General features: G+C 42.6%; 1 protein-coding gene across 1 annotated transcript in view; it reads left to right on the top strand.

Annotated features, from left to right (window-relative positions):
- The first annotated feature begins 1,159 nt into the window (after positions 1-1,159).
- ahrra (aryl hydrocarbon receptor repressor a) overlaps positions 1,160-21,572 on the top strand; it is an 89,260-nt gene continuing 68,847 nt past the window's right edge. The window contains exons 1-3 of the mRNA XM_088919418.1: positions 1,160-1,321; positions 1,829-1,901; positions 6,038-6,219. Of these exons, the coding sequence (XP_088775544.1) occupies positions 1,840-1,901; positions 6,038-6,219 (244 nt within the window). The 5' untranslated portion in view covers positions 1,160-1,321; positions 1,829-1,839. The remainder of the gene's footprint in view (positions 1,322-1,828; positions 1,902-6,037; positions 6,220-21,572) is intronic.

The following is a 21,572-nucleotide window of genomic DNA, read 5'->3' as shown; positions in this document are numbered from 1 at the left end:
GTGGATTCCGGAGAGACGTTTTGCAGTCAAAAGACGGAAAATCGTCATTCGTATCACTTATGTTTATGTTGTAAAAGTACCTGCACAGATACATTGAAAGTTTAAGTTGTTTCTTTATTGGTTGTAATTATGTAAAACTCTCCAGGCACGCCCGTAGTCCTTTCCGCTAGTACAGTATGTGTAGAGTTTAGTAGCATCCTGCACAATAGCATCCGCATAACTACGACACGTTACACGAGTCGTCCACGGATATCATTTATCACCAGTCTGGGCGTTTATATAGAAGATATAAGCAGTACGAGTTGCACCTGGCGATTAGCATTCCTAATGCTGTATACACAAACCGCGGATTGTAACCCACGACAGGTAACGCACACGGTGTCAGTAAAAACAGGACGAAATGTCAAAACCTCACATGGATTACTGTTAAAGCCAAACGTATTTACTTTTGAAATATTTTTTTTTAACACGAGATGGCAACTAGCTGGAAGGCCCCGTGACCGCTTTCTGAACTCCAGTCGGCTTTCGTCCGTCCTCCCAATCTGCGCTTTTCCGAGCAGTCGAGTCCCGAGTCTACGAAAAACACATTAAAATAGCCCACACTGCAGTCCCGGCAGGTTCGGCGACAGCGTGCGTACACAAACGTGAAGATGATCAAATCATACCCTAGATCTACCAACAATCTAACAACAATAAAACCAACCGACCGCGTACTTTGACACGTCTTTCTTTATTGACATCTCCAAAGGCACCGCCTGAGAAAGTAAAACGCGTATGCTTCTCTAATGATGCCGTTTCAGGAAACAAAAAAAAAAACACCACAAAAATCAGATTTGTTCCCCGCACGCCGGCGAGAGCTGTGTCGGCAGGCAGCCTGGAAATCGCCTGTCTTCTCCCAGCACACAGTGTCCTCTCTGAAGCCGGCGAGACCAGGGCTACATGCGCTACCGGAGATTTGTAGTGGATGGCTTCGCGTGTGATCCCTCCCCTCGCTCTGCGTGCGTGTGTGTGTGTGTTGCTGAGTGTTTGTGTGAGGCTCGGAGAATTGCGTGCGAAGAGCTCGGCTTGTCATTCAGAGGAATCTGCCACCTGAAACACAAGGAAGTGAACCGACTCAATAGGGTATAAAACATCAACCGCATCGGCGTCTAGCGAGGCAGGCTGATAAAACGATCTGTTCGGCGCGCCGCTGCCTTCACCTTTTCCTCGGGATCTGGAATTTCAAATCCATCGCATAAATCCGAAATTAATAAAGTAAACTCATTGAATGTTACTCTATTAAAAGTGTTCTGGAATCAGGAGAGATTATCAAAGCGGTTCGGTAAGTGTAACGGAGTTTTTTTTTTGTCTTACTTTATAGGACGGAGTTTCTGAACATCGCTCTTTTCAAGTTTTTATTTGTCGACAAACCGCTTGACAAGTTGGTCTAATGCATCTCCTCCAAGCCGGTCGGGTAGCGGCAGCACGCAGTGAGCTCGCTTGCGCCCGAGATCCATCGCGCCGCTCCTGAGCATGAAGCGATTGGTTTGCTAGTGTAAACAGGGCAGAACCACGCAGGCATCCAGGCTTTTACGAGCGAAACGTCTTTCTCTGACCTGCTATGCACCCGTTATTGTTTTAAGCAAGCTGTTCTCACTATGTTGCAAGGGTCAACATCTATTTTATTTTGTGGGGGGGAGGACGACAAAACTTTTTGTTTTCTCTCCCGTGTGTAGTTGACGCTGGTTTCCTTGCCCGTGCAGTGACCCGCAGTGACAGAAACGATGCGTGCTTTTGCAAGTCTGCTCTAAAGGACAGGGTTTTTTCCTGCACCTGTCACCTTTTCCAGAGTCCGAGGTCATGATTCCACCCGGCGACTGCATGTATGCTGGCAGGAAGAGGAGAAAGCCCGTTCAGAAACAGTTAAGTAACGCGCTGATGCTGTCAATGGTTTTCTGCGGAATACCGCTGTTTAATTATACTGGTAAAATATCATCTCACTGCTATGTAACCCAGAAAGATTCTCAGAAGTTAATTAATGTCAGAAAACATGCCCCTCGTAAACGTAGCTGTTAACATACCGTGTACATTAGACACAGTACTGTAACTGTATACTGTACAGACTGAAGTACTAGGAAGGTGAACTACTGTATGGCTATTCATGAAATGCTACTTTGATTGTCGTTGTGTATGTTGTGTCAAAAATACAGTTTAACGATTTCTTTCTTCTTGTGTTTGAGGTCTTAGCTCTCGGGGAGGTGTTGGGTGTCTTAGATGGTGATGAAGGGAGTTTTAACAATTTCAACCCGTGATTCGCGTTTTTCACGCATGGAGCACGAATCGCCCCCGTGGTCCTGGAAATTCGTTTTTTAGTTAGTCTGACGGAAACAAGACACACAGTATTGATTTTACATGAGACATTTCGACACGTGTGCATTCGACTTGAAAATGCGGTTTGTGCACGGCACCTGCTTCTGTGAAAGCTGAAGGAAAAGGAGGAATATACAGAGGTTAATTTCGCTCCAGAAGAATAGTCTATCCTCACGCTGCAGAAATGTACATTAGTTTCTTAATGTGGTAGGATTAATATTCAACTCTTACTAAAATACGATATTTCCTTTTTTTTTAAGAATAATCTGCCATCAGATTACGCGCGATATAAATTCCATCATCAGCCTGTTGTCCGCAGTTAGTGTCTCCAGTTCTGTATCCCTGTGTCCCTGGAAAACTGCCCCCTCCGAAACGCGCACGCTTCGGACGCCTGATCTCCCCATATAAAATGATTTTTCTGTAACACATAAGGACAGAGGATGCACATGGTTTTTGTGTGCTTCCGTTCGAGTTCCCCTGTCTTGTGTAAAGATCATTTAAACTTTAATTCGCGTGGCAGTGGTATTTGTTTCTAATCCCAGGCAGCGTATTTAAATACACCGAGAAACCGACACAAACAGGGGCAAACACACCAAGGGCTGCTTTTATATCCGTGTCGTACTAAGCAGAGGCACAAACGTGCTCACAGGAGCTGCCTGCATCGTGAAGTGTCCTGGAAAGTTTTGTGGAGATACTGGATTTGAATCGCCTGTTATGCGACATCAGCCAATACCTCTAAGGTTTTCACGTTAAACGAAGTGGTGTGATTTAAATCAATGTGTGCCGTGTTCAACAATTACTGCCACCGTGTGACAGGTTAGCATTTTATGTCGCAGAGGCTGGGTAACGGGCCGCGAGTTGGTACCGTACAGTATAATTTCAGCGCCTCTTGACGAAATTCGTGCGTGTCTGGCAGGTCAGATGATCATATCAGTGTAAATTGTGATATACCTGTAGTCTTCGATCACTGGTCAGCTAAGTATAAAAGTCGATCCCGGCGTCTCTGTAACCTCTTCATTCAGAGCTTACTATACAGTTTTGAGAATAGTCTTGCCTTGCAGGACAATAAACAGCGCATACCGCAGGATTATAATCTAACTGTCATTAATTCGTACATGCGTAGTAGAATCCATTGCTATACTGTAGGTGTAGAAGTGAATGAATAATTTAAAGGTATTTTAACAATCTTTAGTATTTGACTTTGAAAGCACAAACCACAGATCTTTAGCCTCAGTACAGTTACTGGATTAGCCAGTGGCTTGTCTGATGGTAGCAGGGTCCCCTCTGCTGACAGGACAGAAATGAATGAGGTAGCACTTTGGTAGGACCTGCGTTTTGACGATTCTCAATTGTTGCACTTACCTGCGCGTCAGCCTCTCCAGCCACATTTCTGCTTGCACGTTCGTTTGAAACCAGTCTCCCATCCTCTTCCTGGTGGGGCAGTAACCACCGTTAGTCTTGAGTGTCTTGGTGATGGATGGACTCCACAGGAGAAACTGGGCCGTCTGTGGGATCCTCTGTAGCCGAGACTGGAGTTGTAGAGGTTGATAACTTTGACCACCAGAGAGTTCTCTGACTTGAACCGTGTTGAAGTGGTCCTGAGTGCGTTGTGTCTGTTCTCAGCCCTCTTTCATCCCTGTGGAAATCAAGGTGACTTTCCAGAACCCTTCCTAAACTTCTTTAGGAAGTTTTTTATCAACACATTTTAGAGGTATGTCATTGCATGTGGGCAATGTGGACGTCGTGCATTTAGAAACACAGTATATGAAAGTTTTTTGCTGTTACGCTGTTGCTAGATTCAGTATGCAATTTTACACTTCTTCACTCATTTTATTCAATTGTAACTCATCAGTGCTGAACACTCCTGATGTACACCTTCATTTGCTTTTCGTTGCAGTACACCAAGGGTATGAACACATTGCGAGGCAGCTGTAGATATTGGTAAAGAGCACGTTTGCTCTGGCAGTGTGCTGTGCATGGACTTGGCAAGGTGTGAATGGGAGTTGGCTGTTTGTAAAAGGCAGCGATGCACTAAAATACTGTGTGGGAGAGAACCACGGGCCGCTCCTGAGACAGCAGGAGGGAACCTGTGGAGCGAGAGGCTCGGTGTGCGATTAGTCAGGCACTGTCGTCCTGGTGCGCGTGGGTCCGGTCGTTCCTCTGGGCAGTGGTCTGTTACGCCTGCCCAACACCACAAAGCTGTCCAAGAAGGACTTCTTGTCTTTCCACAGTGTTGTACGAATATCATCTGGGGGGAAATGAAAGCTAAATCTTCAATGAACTTTCCCCTTTTTAGGATTAATTTCTCTCTTTGGCCACGCAAATAATTGCAGCACAATAATGGGCAACAGAACAATCTAACGCTCTCATGAACATACAGTACAGTAGCTAAATATAGTGCTGCATAAAAAACACTTCAGTGACAGTCGGAAAACAAGTATGGAGCGGGAATGTATACATATACAAGAAAAAATAAATGAGAATATATTACATGTGAAAAAGAAAAGTAATATCAATATTATAAGTAAGTTTGATTATTATCATTTAAAGGTTAATAATAACTTTTAAGCGCAAGGTGTTCCAGTTTGCCACTTTTCTCAGGGCCGTGTTTAAAATAGAAGAAGGTCACAGTGCCGGAGGACCTCACATGGAGAGGGGCGTGCACGGCTTCCTCTTGCATTGAGTAGTTAAGAGTAATTATGGTGCCTGTAGGAGTTAAGTAGTTCGCACATGGCAAAAACGCCCTAATAAAACCAATCTAACCCTGCGCGCTGTGAAGTACAAAGCGTCATGGCGAAAAAAATGAACGTCGCACGTCTAAGGATCTTTTTTAAAAATCCAGGAAGGAGCTCAGTCTGCTGGCTCTTCAATCGGCAGGGCGATGACGAGGGGGTCAGCGCCGAGGCCTCATGGGCCTCGGGTTCGAGTCACTCAGGTTCGGCTCCGCCTCAGGCACCTGTCTGTGTGGTGTTTGCGTGCTCTCCCCAGGCTCGCGTGGGGGCTCTCTGGGTGGTGCTGCAGGGTCATGCAGGATTAGCTGCTTGAAGCCTTCCCCTCCCTGTTACTCTGGGCCTGGAAGCGTGCAGGTGGCTTAGAGATGGAGAGTAAATCTTCAGGTCTGAGATGTGTGTGAAATCAGTGTGAAACAGCACACAGGGGGAGGTAATTCAGCCTATTGGATATCAGAGACTCACCTGCTCTAAACTCAGACTCAAAACCTTCTTCTTTAGAAGAGCCTTTACTGAACTGGTTCCATTCTTCACCCCTCTGCTCCTGCTGTATTTAGTACCACCATCTACTGTCTCCTCGGCGTATTCTCATCGGGTTTATCTTGTGTATTCTTTATTGTTCATTTTTAATTGTTGTTGTGGCTGTTGTCATTATGTAAAGCTCTTTGAGAAGCCACCTTTAAAGGCGCTATATACAATAAAGTTTATTATTATTATTATTATTATTATTATTATTATTATTATCCGGCCAGTTAATCGACAGTCTGGGGAGGGGAGGTCAAGGCCGCCGGTGGGAGCGTCAGGAGCTGAAAGGGAGCTGAGGGGAAGGTAGAGTCAGGGCCCGCAGACGGTGTCCGCGCAGGGCGAGTCCCTTCAGGAAAAAGGGCGTCCTTCCCCCCCCTGCGGTCAAGCCCCTGGCTGTCCTCTGAAACGCCCTGAGCTCTCGATTGTCTCGGCAGAAAGCCGGCGGTCGTGAGCGAGAAGTCCAACCCCTCGAAGAGGCACAGAGATCGGCTCAACGCGGAGCTGGACCGGCTCGCCAGCCTCCTGCCCTTCTCCCCGGACGTCATTTCCAAGCTGGACAAGCTCTCCGTGCTGCGGCTCAGCGTCAGCTACCTCAGGGTGAAGAGCTTCTTCCAAGGTAGGGCTCCGGGTTTGGGGAATTCATGGCTCCGGGAAGCTCGTGTGCCGTCCGTGCGCGCCCGGTGAAGGCAAACAGAGGGAGCGGCTCCTGGAATCGGGATACGCAGGCCCAGTGTTCACAGCGTGAACCCGATTCGCTGCGGCACTTTCAAGCTCTCTGAGTGCACGGCTGCGGCTGGCCTCTTGAGAAGAGGCCAGTGAGTTGCAGAACGTCGCAGACGCGTAGCCACTGTCCAGCAGCACCCAGAGCGCAGAGGAGGCCCCGTGTGTCTGCAGTGGTTTGAGGGAGGCCAAGTCATTCACCACCAGTCTTAGGATATTTTTCTGTCCTCAGCCGTAAATCCCTGAGCGTCATAGTGCTGGATGCTGTCTCTTCTACAAGTGCATGCAAGTGGCTTGTTCAAAAAGTGTGTGAGCCAAGACTACTGGCTTCCTAAAATCTTGCTTTAAAAGATGAGCAGGTGGAAATATGACATATATTACTTCATTAAAGAGCGTCGTGAAACAAGACAGGGACTGCAGTGTACCAATGCTCGAATTCTGTCCTTCAAAAATAGTTGCAGCAGTGATCAGGAAAGAAACTGAATTGATGGCTCATTGAAGCTTTCTCTGTTCTTGCCAGCGTCTTGTGAGGATGCTTGGTACCTCGTCTTTAACGTACGGCAAAGTTTCTGCCCTTGGGATGTTATGAATGGCACCAGCTTAGTGCGAATGCGGAGAGGTGAGGTACAGCATGTGTGGCCAAAGTAACCCCTGATCGTTTGTTTCATAATTATTCGAAGAAATCAAGTTGATTTGCATGAGGGTGTTTGTAGTCGGGGTGAGGCACAACGAGTGGGGAAAATGCCAACAAGACACATGGACGGTGACCTACAGATGACCCAGCTATTAAAGGATCAGGACTCCAGTGTTCTCATTTGACCTGCCTTTATAAAGGAACTGACTCCCCCTGGCATGCTCCTTAAAATTCCTGATCCCGAGCCCTTAATTCGTATTTCACCAGGTGCAGCAGTTAACAAGTATCTCCGAGGCGGTTCAGATGAAAGCCTCACACATGGTAGGCACATGGGGTGCCCCTTACTGGCAAGAAAACCAAGTCCTGTAATGTGGCACAGAGCACAAGTACTTATTAGGTTATAAAAGAAATCAAAAGCAAACTTTTGAGAAGTGTGCATTACACTGCTGGGGAAATCGAGCTAGGGTTAAAATGGGAACATTCAGGAAATGGCGCTGGGTGCCTGTTGGACCTGTATAGTATATGGCCAGGACTTCTGGGTGAAGATTCCTGAGCTTCTGAGCGCTAATTTGACAAGTCTCGGGTAACCAATAGAGGGACCTGAGCACCGAGGAAGACCTGGGTTAATAATCTACTGTATGTATTGTAGTCATTGAATTCGTTCAGACAGCACGAGATTCAGTTTGATGGCTTTTATTTTTGCTGCCTTATTCTGAGGTTAGTAAAATCTCTGTGGAGCAGGGATCAATTAATCAAGGTCCAGGAGGCCGTGAAGGCAGACACTAGCACCCCCCCCCGCACCCAACCTACCAGTTCTACATCATGCAACATTACTCATTCTAAATGTGGAGTTATAACTGTCAGTCAAAAGAAAACGTCCAGAATAACAGCCTTGTGCCTTACTTTTGGAGAGTACACTAGATCTGTAATCTTACAGAAGCAGAATCTCACTAATCTCCTTTTTTCTCCAGTTGATTAAACTGTTTTTCATCAGGGCTTGTTTCTAACCAATTGATTGAATGCCATTAACCAGCATGTAGGAGCAGACAGAGCGACTGGACTAAGGAATTCTATATGAAACTATGTGGTAGCAGAGTCACTGATGAAGGCTGGAGCTCCGATATTGATGATGTGAAAATATCGTTTTCACTCCCAAATCACTGGCCATCACCTGCAGGGAAATGACTGAAGGTCACAGTACCGCCTGTAGCGCACAGCTCCCTCACCCAACGTGTCGCACCCTTCCGTCCGAAATCCAGGTTGAAAATCTGCTTATTTGCCCCAAGACGAGTATCATCTGCTGTAACTGGGCCATGTGGGGCAGCTACACAGTGTGCTCAGAAAGGCTTCAGTCGCCAGGGCAGCAGCGCGGAGGACAGGGGAGGGCTCTGGGGCACACGGGTGTGGGGTATCACCCTGCTGTTGTGCCCCTGAAGGAGGTGCCAAAAGCCTCCCTTTGTGACCGGAGGTTCAGGTCCATGCCGTTATCATAAATAAGAAATTGTTTTCAAATAACCCATCTCAGTAAAGGATAAAAAAAATACAGAAGTGAGAATTTACATTTCATGCCTGGTGTCCCCTAGTGCTTTAAAGATGCCATTTCTTCAGTGAACACTTGTCGAAAAAGGTTGTAGGTTCGAATCCCTGGTGAGGCACATACTGTACCCCTGGAGCAAGGTGCTTCGCTCAGATACTTCCAGTATAATGTCTTATAAATGGGCACAGAAGAAAGCTGCTTTGGATAATATTATTATAAGAGTAAAATAGATTGTTTATCCAGGATGTTCCATTGTCATAGCTATTGTTGTTGATATATTCAGGATGTGCCTTTGAGGTCTGACTACGTTTCACACTATGAACCAGCAAGAATAACACAACATGTGCTGTACCGAAGATTTTGCTGTGTAATAACTTATCTCGAGTAGTTCTTGAAATTCAGGCAATATTCACTGCGGTGTTTCCTCCAGGGTGACAGTTAAAAGATTCCTAGTACAGCACAGGCTTCTCAGAAGCATACTAGATGGATTGACAATCTGTTTGTTTCTTAGAAAATTTGAGTTTTGCCCCAAGAATGAAATGGTTTTACTTAAGTATTATGTAAGTTTTATAGTTGAAATGGGGTGTGCTTTACAACACTGTTTAAAAGTATACTTATCTAAGAAAAAGGTCTCAATTTCTTGGGTAGATCTTTATAGAAAAACTGAACTGTGTCATTCAGGTGCTTCCTAATCAAAATATCACTTTGCTCATTTTTATGCATTTATATAGCTTTCTCTTCTGTCATTGCTCTTCTTAACTATGCTAGTAACTTGTTTGATCACAGTAAAAAGGATGAATTAGTGGTTCATCCAGCATGTCGTTTAGAGAATAGAGCAAATTACAGGATATTCTCTGGCAGACCATGAGTTAATATCATAAGAAGAGAAAATGCAAAGCTTTGCCTCTACATGTGCTGTACAGTAGGCGTTAATGATACGTTCCTATAGCTTGATCTTCAGATAATCATATTGCCTTTATTTGAAAGTACATTAATTACTTTGGTTTCTCAATAGTGGCCAGAACCAGTCATTAAGACTAGCAGTTGAAATCACAACTTTCTTAAGACCTGAAGCAAAAGTCTCCGTAAAGTTTACAGCAATATGACAAAGTCTGATCATATCACTTTTTTTTTTTCATTTAGATGAGGAGTTGCAAATTCTGGCCCTTGAACACTGTGAGGCAATAGAAGTTTTTCTATTGGATCAGCTCCTCGAATGCGATTGCTTGAGAAAGTGATGATTTAAGGGCGACCCTTCATGGTTCTCCTACATCAACAGGGCTGGCTAGACGTGCTTCATAGCTTGGGAAACGTGTTTCCTGCCCGTGACTTTTATTTAAACTTTGTAGCTTTTTTCAAAGGTCTGGAACGATTCACCCAGTTTCTGTCTTTCAGTTTTGGGGTGCTGTATGTAAGAGAGCATAACTGATAGACGTGGTGTGTCATTGTGATGCAGTATGTGCATTAGCTGTATTTAGCAGCCTCTGTAGAGTTGCAGATCAGGTTTCAGGGTGAGGAATACTATATTCCATCCAAACCTCAAGGGAACAGTCAAGGTATTTGCATCTGACATTATACTTAAATGTTCTTTAAAAGCTGTTAAAGATGCCAAAAATTTAATCTGATCTCCCTGTGTCATCACGCAATAAGTAACTATGCACAGCTGTCTGCAATCAAGATACAGACTTATTTTCTATTGCTAAAAAGCTAAAGAAAGCAAACAAAGAATTAAAGAAATCAACAATAACAGGAAAAATATTTGGCTCTGTTTTGGTTATAGCAAATATTTATTTTTTGTTTATTTGCATGTCAAGTTGGATTCTTTAATTTGTGCCTCTTTTAAATATTTATTTTTGTGCTTAGAATAGTCCCGTTATTTCAGCTTAATTTCTCTTCACTTCTGTTTTCTTCTGCTACCAAACACGGGTTCTGTGAACTGTGGCTGGTGTATACACCGAACAACAGCACTGCTGACATTGATTGGAAGGCTGATCCCTGATACTGAATCCTAATAATCAGTTTCTCTGATGCTACTGTCCTCACTGTAAAACACGTTTCAGCAAGTAAACACCAGTGTGTTTCCTGGGCTCGGAAAACACATTTACTCAGAGATCCATCTCCTAGCTGGGTTAAGCTTTGGACACGGAGGTCTGAGCCCTGGACAAAACTGACTGGGTTGCGTTTCTAAGAAATTTAAGTAGCCAAAAGCAAATTCCTCTTGACTGTCTTGGCAGTGACAAAACATGTTTGGTAGGTATTGTCTTTTGCAAATTCACATTATTTTAGACTTCTGGACCCCACATGTGCTAGACACACCCTTCCACTTCACTGCTACCCCACTTCTTCCCGAAAACACCTCTAAACCCATTTACGAGCCCAGGGCATTTACACTCCTCTACACATAATGTACAATAACGAATGATCAGTCTTGATTTGTCCATGATGTTTATACTGATAATGAAAACTAGCTGCTTTTGAGTTTGTTTGCAATAGATCATTAATCGGTATTCAAAGTAATGGAAGAAATTCTGTATCATTATACATGGCTGTTGACTGAAAGTATTGATTTTAATACCATAATACCGGCAGTTATGATTTCAACATTTGCTTGTAAAAGTTCGTTAGCGTTGGAGTTTTCTTAGGGTTGCAGTAGAAATGGTTGTCAAACATTGCCTTTCCTCTTAGAGGTGTAATATACTGTAATTGCACAAAACCATGCATCAGAAGTCTCGACTGAAGTAAGGTATAATAAAAGACCTGTAAGTTCCAATCTCAAATAGTATGGAATGCCTGTGAAATACCACCTTTCTATTCTTTTTACAAGCTTGTTTTAAATAGGAGTCTTTTAGTTTATGTTTCATAGAAAGTGGCTTATTTGGTCAATTTTTTGTTAAGTTTTCTGACATTTGACTTCTTTCTCCCATAAAAGAATTTAGTTGGAAACTCCCATTCATGTTTAGATTAACATTTCACAATATGGGACTGTATGCAGCATTTGTAGTTCAAAAGAATTGGATTTCATTGGAAGGATGTGATCACATTAGCAAGGTGCTGTAGCTATTCTGAAGCCTTGTCCTGAATCAAAACTAGCCCTTTAAGGAAGTAATTTGGAAGTAATCTCTAAAGTCTAATTGTGTTTTGCACAATTTGTAACATCTACAGTACATCTTTTGGGCTCATTTATTTACCTTATATACATTATATTCAACATGTTGTGCTTTTAGTTCTGTGACACAAATCAATACCTCATGTAATTTGCTCAGTGATAGCTTCAGTTCAGAAAACTGGCTAATCGGATAAGCTGGGAGGCAGAGAGGGACTTTATGTGAAAAATCATACTTCACTGCTACCACTGGATTCCTTTTTAAGTCATTTAACAGATGATCTGTAGCTTCAGATAAGATTAGTGATTATTATGACTCGAGTTATCTGCAAAATAATTATTTTGACTGTATCTGTCAAATATTGCTTCTCACACTACTCCTAGTACTTGAGGCTGCAGGGTATGTGATATCTCCTTACATTCAGTTGGCAAAAATCTGCTTTCTTCCTTGTATGAGTAGCATGACTGTTACAGTAGCTGTCATAACTTCAAAGTCATGTTTGGAAACTGGTACAGTGAATTTTTATTGTTCTTCTTTAATCTGCTCTCTGTTTTGAATTCAATGCGTCAGGGGTAGTTTTCACTAACATAAAAATCTGGAAATGTTTTATCTCTGCAACGGGTCATGTGTCCTCACCGTGCAAGACAGCCCTTAAAATTGGTCCTGTGTAAAGAAATGAGTGGGACTGTCAAACATCAGGCTTGCAGCAAACTATTATTTAAAAAACGATTGCAGCATTTATCAGGATTCACCATCTCTCCCAAGCACGAGTCATTAAGTTCTGGAGTTTAAAAACTGGTACTGTACATCTCTGTACTTTGATCAGGAAAGTTGATAGTATATACTTTGAAAGTGCGCCACAGAGGTTCAACCTGCTTGTAATGCAGTCAGTTTCATTTGGGCTGAGAGGCGCTGATGAGAATGGAAACAAAAATAAACCTCACACAGCAGTTCAACTCTGCTTCATAGCTTTAGAGATGATAATTTAAGCTGAATGATAACTGCTGTACCTCAGGACAAACCAGGTACTTGTATTAACGTACGCCTTTGTCTTTTTTTTTATTTGAATTGAGCCTGGAGAGGTTTTTGAACGCTACTGAAGGAGCGGCATCAAAGTTTATCGTATTCAGTTCTTTATAATCTAAGCTGCAGAATTTTACACAGTGTCTTCTTTATGCCCTGGATCTCCATTATTCTCCATTCATTATGAGAGTCCGAGCAAGTTGTCCATTCCTGTGAAAACCTGAAGAGTTTTTCCATAAACAGAAACATGGTGCAATAACATTTTTAGAGATATAAGCTAAGACTGACTTGCGGCTGTCTGAAGGAGCTTGACATGGGGAGGGGCGAGATTTGAATGTTTAACTGGTCTGTTGAGTCCCGAGGCCCTAAGGGAAACATCTATGCACGACATCAGCAGTGATGTGACTTCACTACTCGAGGAGCTGATCCACTGTACGAGCCGGTCGAGAGCTCACGTTGTGAGGGCCACACTCAACCGAAGGAACCTGCGACGAGTAAATTAAATCCAGAGCTCTGTAGTTCAGTCAAAGCCTCATCAGTGTGACACACCGATGAAGTTTATTACTGTACAATGACGTCTTGAAGTCTGTTCGGCTGCGGAGGAGGCAGCCTGGCTGTGAGGACAAGGGCGACGGGACTCTCTCTCCCTTCACTTCACCAGGGAATGAGCCAGGGAGCTGCTCTAAGGGTGAAGATGGGGCGGAGGGAGGGTGTGAGAAAGGGGCTCAGGACGAGAGATATTTCTGTGTAGGAGAGCGGAAGTGGGTGAGATGGGGTGAGATCAGATTTTCCTCCTGAACTTCTGATTAAAAACACCGTCGATGCAGTAATTCCAGTAATTCCATACTCCACCGAGTGGGTAACTGCGTAGATAAAGAACGTAGAGTTTGATTTTTTTGGGAAGCAGAAGCAGCTCCCAGTAAAAGGTTCTTAACCTGGTTTTAATGAAATGAACTTAGAGGGCGGGTTCAAAGTGCCGCAAAGGTGCTTTTTGTTGTTAAGTACAGATCTCCAAATGTTTGCTTTGGGGTGTGAACTGGAAAATCAACGCCCACTATCTAAAGAGAAGACACTTTATTTCAGTTTAAACAAATAAGAAATTGCTGTGGGTTATTATTTCCTAAGATTCCTAATGGTAATTTGTAATGGTGTTTGTATCTATTAATTTATTTGGATTGGTTTGTGATATAATTTAAAAAAAATGTTTTGACAGTACCACTTCCTGGTAAAGTCACATCTTTTTCTTAATAACTGAACCAGAATTAGTTTGTGACACCTACAGTATGAAACAGCGTCGCCCTCGATTTAAAACAAGTTAAGAGTAAAAGAGAAGCACAATTGTGGTGATCTCGCAGAGTTCTGCAGTAGCCTTCAGCACCTTCTTCCTTTAATGTTTGGGGAAAAAAATCTTCAAAGACAAACTGGGGCCACAGTTTCTCTTCACACTCCTCCACACTGTCTGCTTTTGTTTTCAAGAGGTGTTGGAACTCTGTTCTGTCTTCACACACTGTGCTGCTTCTAAGGAAAACTGTGGTTGCTGCATTAGCAGTCCACTGGCGAATCAAAAAGTCCATCCGACTACATCTTGTGTAAAGTTGTTAGCCTGCTTAACACAAGCACAATAACTATGCAGACACCTTTAAAAGAGAATATAGCATGGATTATATTATAATGCAGTATTGTATTGGAAAGTTGCACAGAGGGACAACCAAAGACTTTTAGAATTCTCTTTTCAACCAGCTTCCCTGCCCCCATTTCCATAACAAAAAACTTTTAAAAAAAAGTTTTAAAAAGCTTTTTATCCCTGGATGAGGACATCTGTTAAGCAAATCAATACAATAAAAATATGTGAGGTTGTGATCCCCATGGGTGTCAAACAGAGCTTTAGAAAGGCTTGAAACAATTAAAAAAGATAGTTTAAGTGCCCAGGAGTCTCAGCCCGGTGTTAAACTAGATTTACTAGTAGCAGACAGTGGGGGGCACCTGCCAGCGAGGGCTGCCATCCTGGGCTGAGGGGGATGTGTCATCCTCTCTCTCCCAGCGCTCACCCAAAGCTGGTTGTGTCCATTCCAGTCCACCAATGGGGAAGAGGTGGCTGTGCACTGTGTGTGTTTCAGTTCCCCCACGTGCGGGTACTGCAGTCCTGCAGTAGTCATAAATTGCTCTTATAAGGCATGAGAGGTGTGGATGGAACTATGTGACTGGCAAGCCTAGTTTCCTAGAGAAAAGACGTTTTGGTGTGTTTTTCCCCCATGTGATTTTGGTTCAGATAAACTTGTGCCCTGTGTTAGCCACAGCTTTGCAAGGAATTAAGGGTTGCAAGTACGCTTTCTGTAGATTTAAGTAAAATCATTTGTATTCCCTTAAAGGTTTTCTCTTCTCTTCTTCACCGGTACATCATTAACTGTGGTTAGAAAAATAAAAGCCAAAAAGTGTTGTCGATTTTCAGAATTTAAATAAAAATTCATTGAGTCATGGTGTTCTGCATTGTTATTTAGAACCACAACATCATATTTCTGCGCTACTTTGAGGATTTGCTGCAGTTCAAACTATTTTCTGTTGTGAGCAATGGAATGGCAGGGATTGATTTACTCACACCCTACACACAGTAACGCAAGGACTGCTTATGAGAACAGCGCTGAAGACACACAGGCAAAGTGCCACAAATTCACACACACAGAGCAACCCCTAGGGTTAGGGTTGACGTGTGGCAGAGAAACTTTGTCAGCTTTAAGACTTCTATATGGGTTTTGAGATCTGTGAGTGGGTTTGTGGTTAGAGGTTGAAGCCAGTAGGGTGGTGTGAATTTTGTGTTCTTAAATAATACAGTCCTCCATATGCAAGAGTGCTACTACAACTTCTAGTCGGCCACTAAAGGCATTTTGAGTGAAACCCACTGAAAGCGCTTTTAGTTTGGATCTATGGCCTTAACTCATTTTTAGGGAAAGCAGATCCATATTGTTGCACTGGGTGGTTTGAAACTGTGTCTCAGGTGGTGTCCAGCAATCCCACTCTAGGTAGGAGATGATGGATTAGTACTGTCCTTGTAGTTCCAGAGACTTGACGGACATGATTTAGGAACACCACCCAGCACCACACTGGCCAAGTAGGCGGGCGTGGTTAATTTTGCTCTAAGTCCTGCAGGCGCTCCTTTAGCCTTGATGGTGAAAAGATGAGGAGGAGGAGGGCTGGTGACTCCGGGAGGAAGATATGTGACCGGCAGAGGCATGTGAAAAAGGCAGCAATGCCCCAGTCAGCCATGCGAGATGTGAACCGAAGCCTCAATCAGCACAGCTGAGATGAATCATGCATGACACATATCAGAGGAACCTTTTAACAAGTAATATTCCAGTCAAGTCTATATAAATAATATTGAGATTCTGCTCATGGCCAAATAACTGAATCACTTTTCAATTTCTTTTTAAAGTCCATCTTCATTTTTTGCTCCGCTGTACAAGGTTGTTAAAGCAGTTATTACCCTACCTGTATATGAGTGTCGCATTCTCAATCTGCTAGGATGATACATCATTCGCATCCCAGGAAGACCATACTGAAGCTTTTCACATCCTTTCTTCAGGCAGGCAGAGTAATGTCAAGCTACTTCATCTTCATGCACTCTTGCCCTGTAACAAAGCTACACTGGCCACATGATGTGGAGAGTTAAACTCAGATAAAAATGTGGTCTAAATGTACAGCTTTATATGGAGTCTGGGAGATGCACCAGCAGGAAAAAAAATGTATTGAGTTCTCTTTCGAGTGCAGTTGCTTATCAGATCAAATGTATCAAAATGCATTCTGTATAATCTATCAATTTATGCAAAAAGCTTGCTGCTCTGTACTTGGTTTAAATTATTTTAACCTGGTCTTATAAATTCACCAAGTCTCTTTCAGAATACAAGGAGAGTCATTCTACTGACCTCCTCGTATTCTGACTCCAGGAGAAAGATCATTGTGCACACTTGGATTGAAGCTGTTAAATTTGTCAAGCGTGACTTCAGTTAGCTGATTCTCGAACTGTATGATATAATGCCAAAATTTATTTTTTTATCTGTTTATTCTCTTATCAATATTGTACTATTCTTCCTAGTGATCTCTCATTTTTGTTTTTATTGCTATGTATTATTACATTTTCATTAATTGGTGGGGGCATTAATAATGTTTTTGACTCATTAGACAGAGTAAGTTTTAATCATTACTGTATACTGAAAGCAAAGTTTAAAAACTTTTCTTTAATTTGGCTTTGTACTGGAAAAGACCAGTCCAGTAAACTGGGGTAACTAGATATGATTAAAATTGATTTTCCATTAAACTTTTCACAGAGTTTCTGACTACATACTGTCTAAGAGCTGCTGGCCCATTTACATGAAACACTGAGTAGCAGAGGTCTAGCATTTCAGAGAGCTCAGCAAACAACCTGACTGTCCACTGACTCTTCTAGATGATGATGATTCACTTCTGGTGCAATTGCTTATCAGATCCTTCTTCCTTTTGTGCAAGTCCTGTTCACAAAGGACTCCTTGATAAAGTGTCTCCTTTAACTTCTCATGTGCTACAAGAGCATGTGCATATCTTCGGCAAAGATCCACAACCAGCCAATTGTACAGTTAGAATCTGAACACTAGGAGGATATAAATATAAAAAGGTTGCATGGGGGTAACTTTCAACAGTGCTTCAAATTAAAAATGTTAAATATAATAATTTTTTAAAGAGGAAGAAGACTCAGATTTGCTTGTAAGGGAAAAATGCGTTCCGGTGTCCCGTGGGATGCCAAACCTCGTGCTGTCCCTCAGTTTTAAATGGATATGAAATTCAAGCCTTCAAGATAAAAGTAGTTAAAATGCAATTTGCAGCCTGCTGATTATAAATTGTACCATTTCTTCACTACAGTATATGCTGATTGGAGGTCATGCCAAATCATAGATGACTAGGGTGTGACTGATGAGGAATACAATTTTTTTTCAGCTACTGGCCCTTTACATACTGTATGTCAGTGTTAAATTAGTTGGGTTTTTTTTACACCCGTTTCATTCATTTACTGTTGGTCCAGTACTTGAGCCCATTGGTGAAATCTGCATCATCAATGCAGCAAGGCCAGAGTAGGACGATCCAGTTCCAGCTGACGGTGGGACAGACACAATGATGTGCAACAGCATCACATCCAATGGATGGCTCGGTGCAAAATTAACCTCACCTGCGGAACTGACCCCGTAGCGCGTAAATTCAGTGGGTTGTGGCTTCCAGTTGCTTCTATGCGGACCCGAACTTAGTGGTCATATTGTCAGGGAAACCACACGCGTGGCATGAAAATATAAACAGCCAAGATCACATCTTCTGTGCAAGCTACTTGGACGTTAACCATGAGTTCGAAAAGCGATGCTAGTGCCGGCAGCGCGTCTGTTGCGGACAAGAATAAACGATGTTCCTAATCCAAAACCTCCTCCTTCACCGGCAGCCAGACGCCGTTCTGAAGGGGTTCGAGTGTGGAGCTGCGTCCGCTTCCGCTGTCTGCAAAGGAACAAGTGCTGTAGGCTTTTAATTCCACACTGAGAAGTGGAAAGAAGAGAAAACGATGCACATAGGGAAAGGGGTCTGCAGTCGAGATGTTATTTTTTTCCTTTTTGTTTTACTTTTCATGTGGAATTAAACTCTTATGTTGCATTGTACTTAATACGCCAGTTGAGTCAATTTAAATTCAGTTAGAAACGTATTAATCATACGCAGTCCATCATCGGCGTGTCAGAGGCAGTAATTCATTTGGCTGGCCTCTTCAGGGCTGAGCCTGAATCCATATTTTCTCTACCGCCTGGACCGAGAGCACAGAGATGGTCTGAAACTAGCGAAAGGCACACTGCCGTGCGTTTCCCTGGAGTACAGTAAATACCGCAGGTATTTCCACCCTGCCACAAAGCCAGTGTGTTGCTTCTAATCTTTTTTTTTAATGTATTTCAGACCGAAAGACTCCTAATAAAGGGTACTCGGAGCGGTCTTGCTCAATACTGAAGTGTCGCTTTGTAGCACTTGCGCAAACAACAATAACGAAACTTCTCTTTTCTGAGGTACGAAGACCAGATATGAAGATCTGCCCCCTAGACATTTAATTTGATTCCCCTTAAAATGGCACGAGGTCTTTCTTCTTTAAGATGTTTGTTTCCTTATGTGTTTATAGCCATCTTGAATGCTTTGGTTTGAGTTATTTTATGAGTATTGCAGTGTCTACTTAATTTACCACAAGTAACCCCCTCCACATGTCGAAGAATGAGCGGCTGGTAATTTAATTCTTAACAATCTGATTGCCACTGGCAGACCGTCTCTTTTTTTCATTTCAGAAAGTAGATTCTTTGTAGCTTTGTGTAATATCTCAGTAGGTAAAGTTTCTTCAGTAATAAAAGTAAACTGAAATGTTTTGATAACTCTTCTCTCAGCTTCTACCTGCATTTACCAAACAGGACCTTCAAAATGTGTTTTTCCAATAATTGTGCTAAATACTTCAGTGCCCTTACTCCTTTACTGTCCTTGGTAAGTCTGCACACTGGTGTGTATACTGCATGTATTCTTATTCTCTTTCATTCTCTTCCACCTTGCTGTTTGCACCTGAAAACACGTAATAAAATATGCATATTAAAGCGAACCCGTCAGGATTATGCTGGAGAGATCTGTCACCTGAACTTGAGAAGACACAGGGGGAAACATTTCTTAATGACATGGATTGATTTCAGGAAACTTAAAAAAAATGAATTTTACGCATGCACTGGGAAGACTAGATGATGTGCCTGTTCGCTGTGATAGAGTTATCTGTTAAAATCGGGTTTTGGTTGAGGTACTGTAATAAGATGAGGCAGATTGTTAATTGTAGCTCGTGTTCTGAGTGCCCGGGCGTCTCGCGCGGTTGCTATTTGTTGATAGTGTCGGTTCGCTGGAGGAAACCGCGCGGGACTCTCGGCAAAGGGTTACCCAACCTCATTTTATTCTTGTGATGACTTAAATGTGGAAATCCCTGATATTCCACAACGCATTAGAATACGTAAGCATCCAGGACGCCGTGCTAAATGTGCAACGGAACTTGAAAACGACTAGGTGTGAAGGGGAAAGAAAAAAACATCGCATTTTACACACTAAGGTTTCATGGGATGGTGCCCATCTTAATCTCAATATAACGATGTCAGGTCAAAACAGCATCATAAAAACGCATGTCCAATTGAATGATAAAATTAACTACCGCATTCATTTTAACATTATTGGAAAATAAAAATAAAACATCTTCTAGTTTAAAAGGGAGCTTATAAACCCCCAGCGCATATTTATTGCTTGATATTTGAAAAAAAAAACGTCCTAGAGTTTACGTTTTTGAGGGCGAGGAAACAGCATTGCCGAGGAGGGGAAAAAAAAGTCTCTAAAACAGTGTCTGTTGAGAACAGGGGATGGTGCTTCTTCCTGGAACACGGAGCTGCTCCCCACTCCGAGCACAGCGGCTGTTTTGACTGTGTTGATTTGGTTTATTGCTGTGTGAGTGAACATGACAAAATACATTTCGGTTGAATAAAAAAAAAAAAGGCAGTTAAGAAGATCATAGCAAGCTGAGCGATCCAAGCACATACGGGAGTAATTGCCCTCGCAGGAAAGTGGCAGAGGACAGTTATGGGTAATGAATGCTACAGTTATGCTTTTGGAGCATTGCGTGACTGCTTTCTGGCAAACCATATGACCCCCGAGGCACAATTTGTAGTACAGAAGAAAGAAGGTACGCCTTAAGTATTCTACTGTAAATAACGCCATGGAGACTTGAACGCTGTTAGGTCTGAAGACCGACTACGAGGTTTTTTAATGACATCATGTAGAATCCGCCGGCTGGGCTGCACACTCTGGAATGCCTTTGAAGTGCTGATGGTTAAAACCAAGTTTCTATTTCAAGGGGGAAAAAAAAAGCTATTTTTTGCCTATGGGGTTTTTTTGTTGTTGTTGTTGTTGTTGTTACTGTTCTGTTTAATAAAGAATCATATCCATGAAATAAAAGGCAAGATATTTTCTATGACCCTCATAGGGCCGTTACTGTGTTTAATTAACGGTGATAAGAATAATTTTTACAAGGTGTGGATTTGTGATGTAGGAAATAACATGATATGTGCCCTGTTAAGAATCAGGCCCGTACGAACACATGACAGACGAGAGATACAGTTACCAGCTTACAGCAGCGGTGATTCTCCCTGTATGAAAATAACAAAAATTAAAATAATGACAAGCTTTTTCCTGAATTTCCCAGAGATCTGATTTTTCTAGAATAATACGAAAAGTGGTTATTTGTAACAGATTTGAGACGTTAACCTTTTCTTAAAACGGTATGTTGGATACACGTCTTTTAAGTTAAACGTTCTTTTTAGCTTCCGCAGCACCGTTGTTCCAATTTTTACTTTCTACAAGCCCCATTCCAGATGTGTCCGATTAACCCAATTGAAGGAAAGCTAATTCTAGATCATTAGTGGTCTGTGAGTTGCAGTTTGGTTTCACTGATGTTGAAGCTAGGGGGAGCACTGGCCTTGTCTGGTTCACAATCTTCCTTTTCACTTTGGATATGAGGACCTGAAGAGGTGTACACAGAAAATTGCAGCACATTGCAGTTACCTGCAGTAGCGACTCTAGCTATGGAGCCTTCAGTGCTGTGGTGTTAGTGGATTGATGCTGTTGGTTTGAATATTGTTTTATTTCCCGGTATAATTAAATTCTTCAAGGGGCACGCTTACTCTTGCTAATGATTGTTTTTTTCTTGGCTCGGTGTACCTACTGCAGGAGAGTGCTGCACCACAGGGCAACTTCAGTGAGATTTTTATTGGTGCTTTCTACAGTTTTAGAAATGTCTCCTTAAATTTTTACTTGAACTGTGACTCAGTCAAGGACGGCTGTAAAGAAGTATGGTGTGAAGTTGCAAATTATCGTAGTTTTATTTCTGAATGAAACTC

Source organism: Atractosteus spatula, chromosome 6 (assembly GCF_055471065.1).
Source record: "Atractosteus spatula isolate fAtrSpa1 chromosome 6, fAtrSpa1.hap1, whole genome shotgun sequence".
In the NCBI taxonomy this organism is placed as follows: domain Eukaryota; kingdom Metazoa; phylum Chordata; class Actinopteri; order Semionotiformes; family Lepisosteidae; genus Atractosteus; species Atractosteus spatula.
Note: the sequence above shows the minus strand (reverse complement) of the source record. Positions and strands in the feature narration are given on the sequence as shown.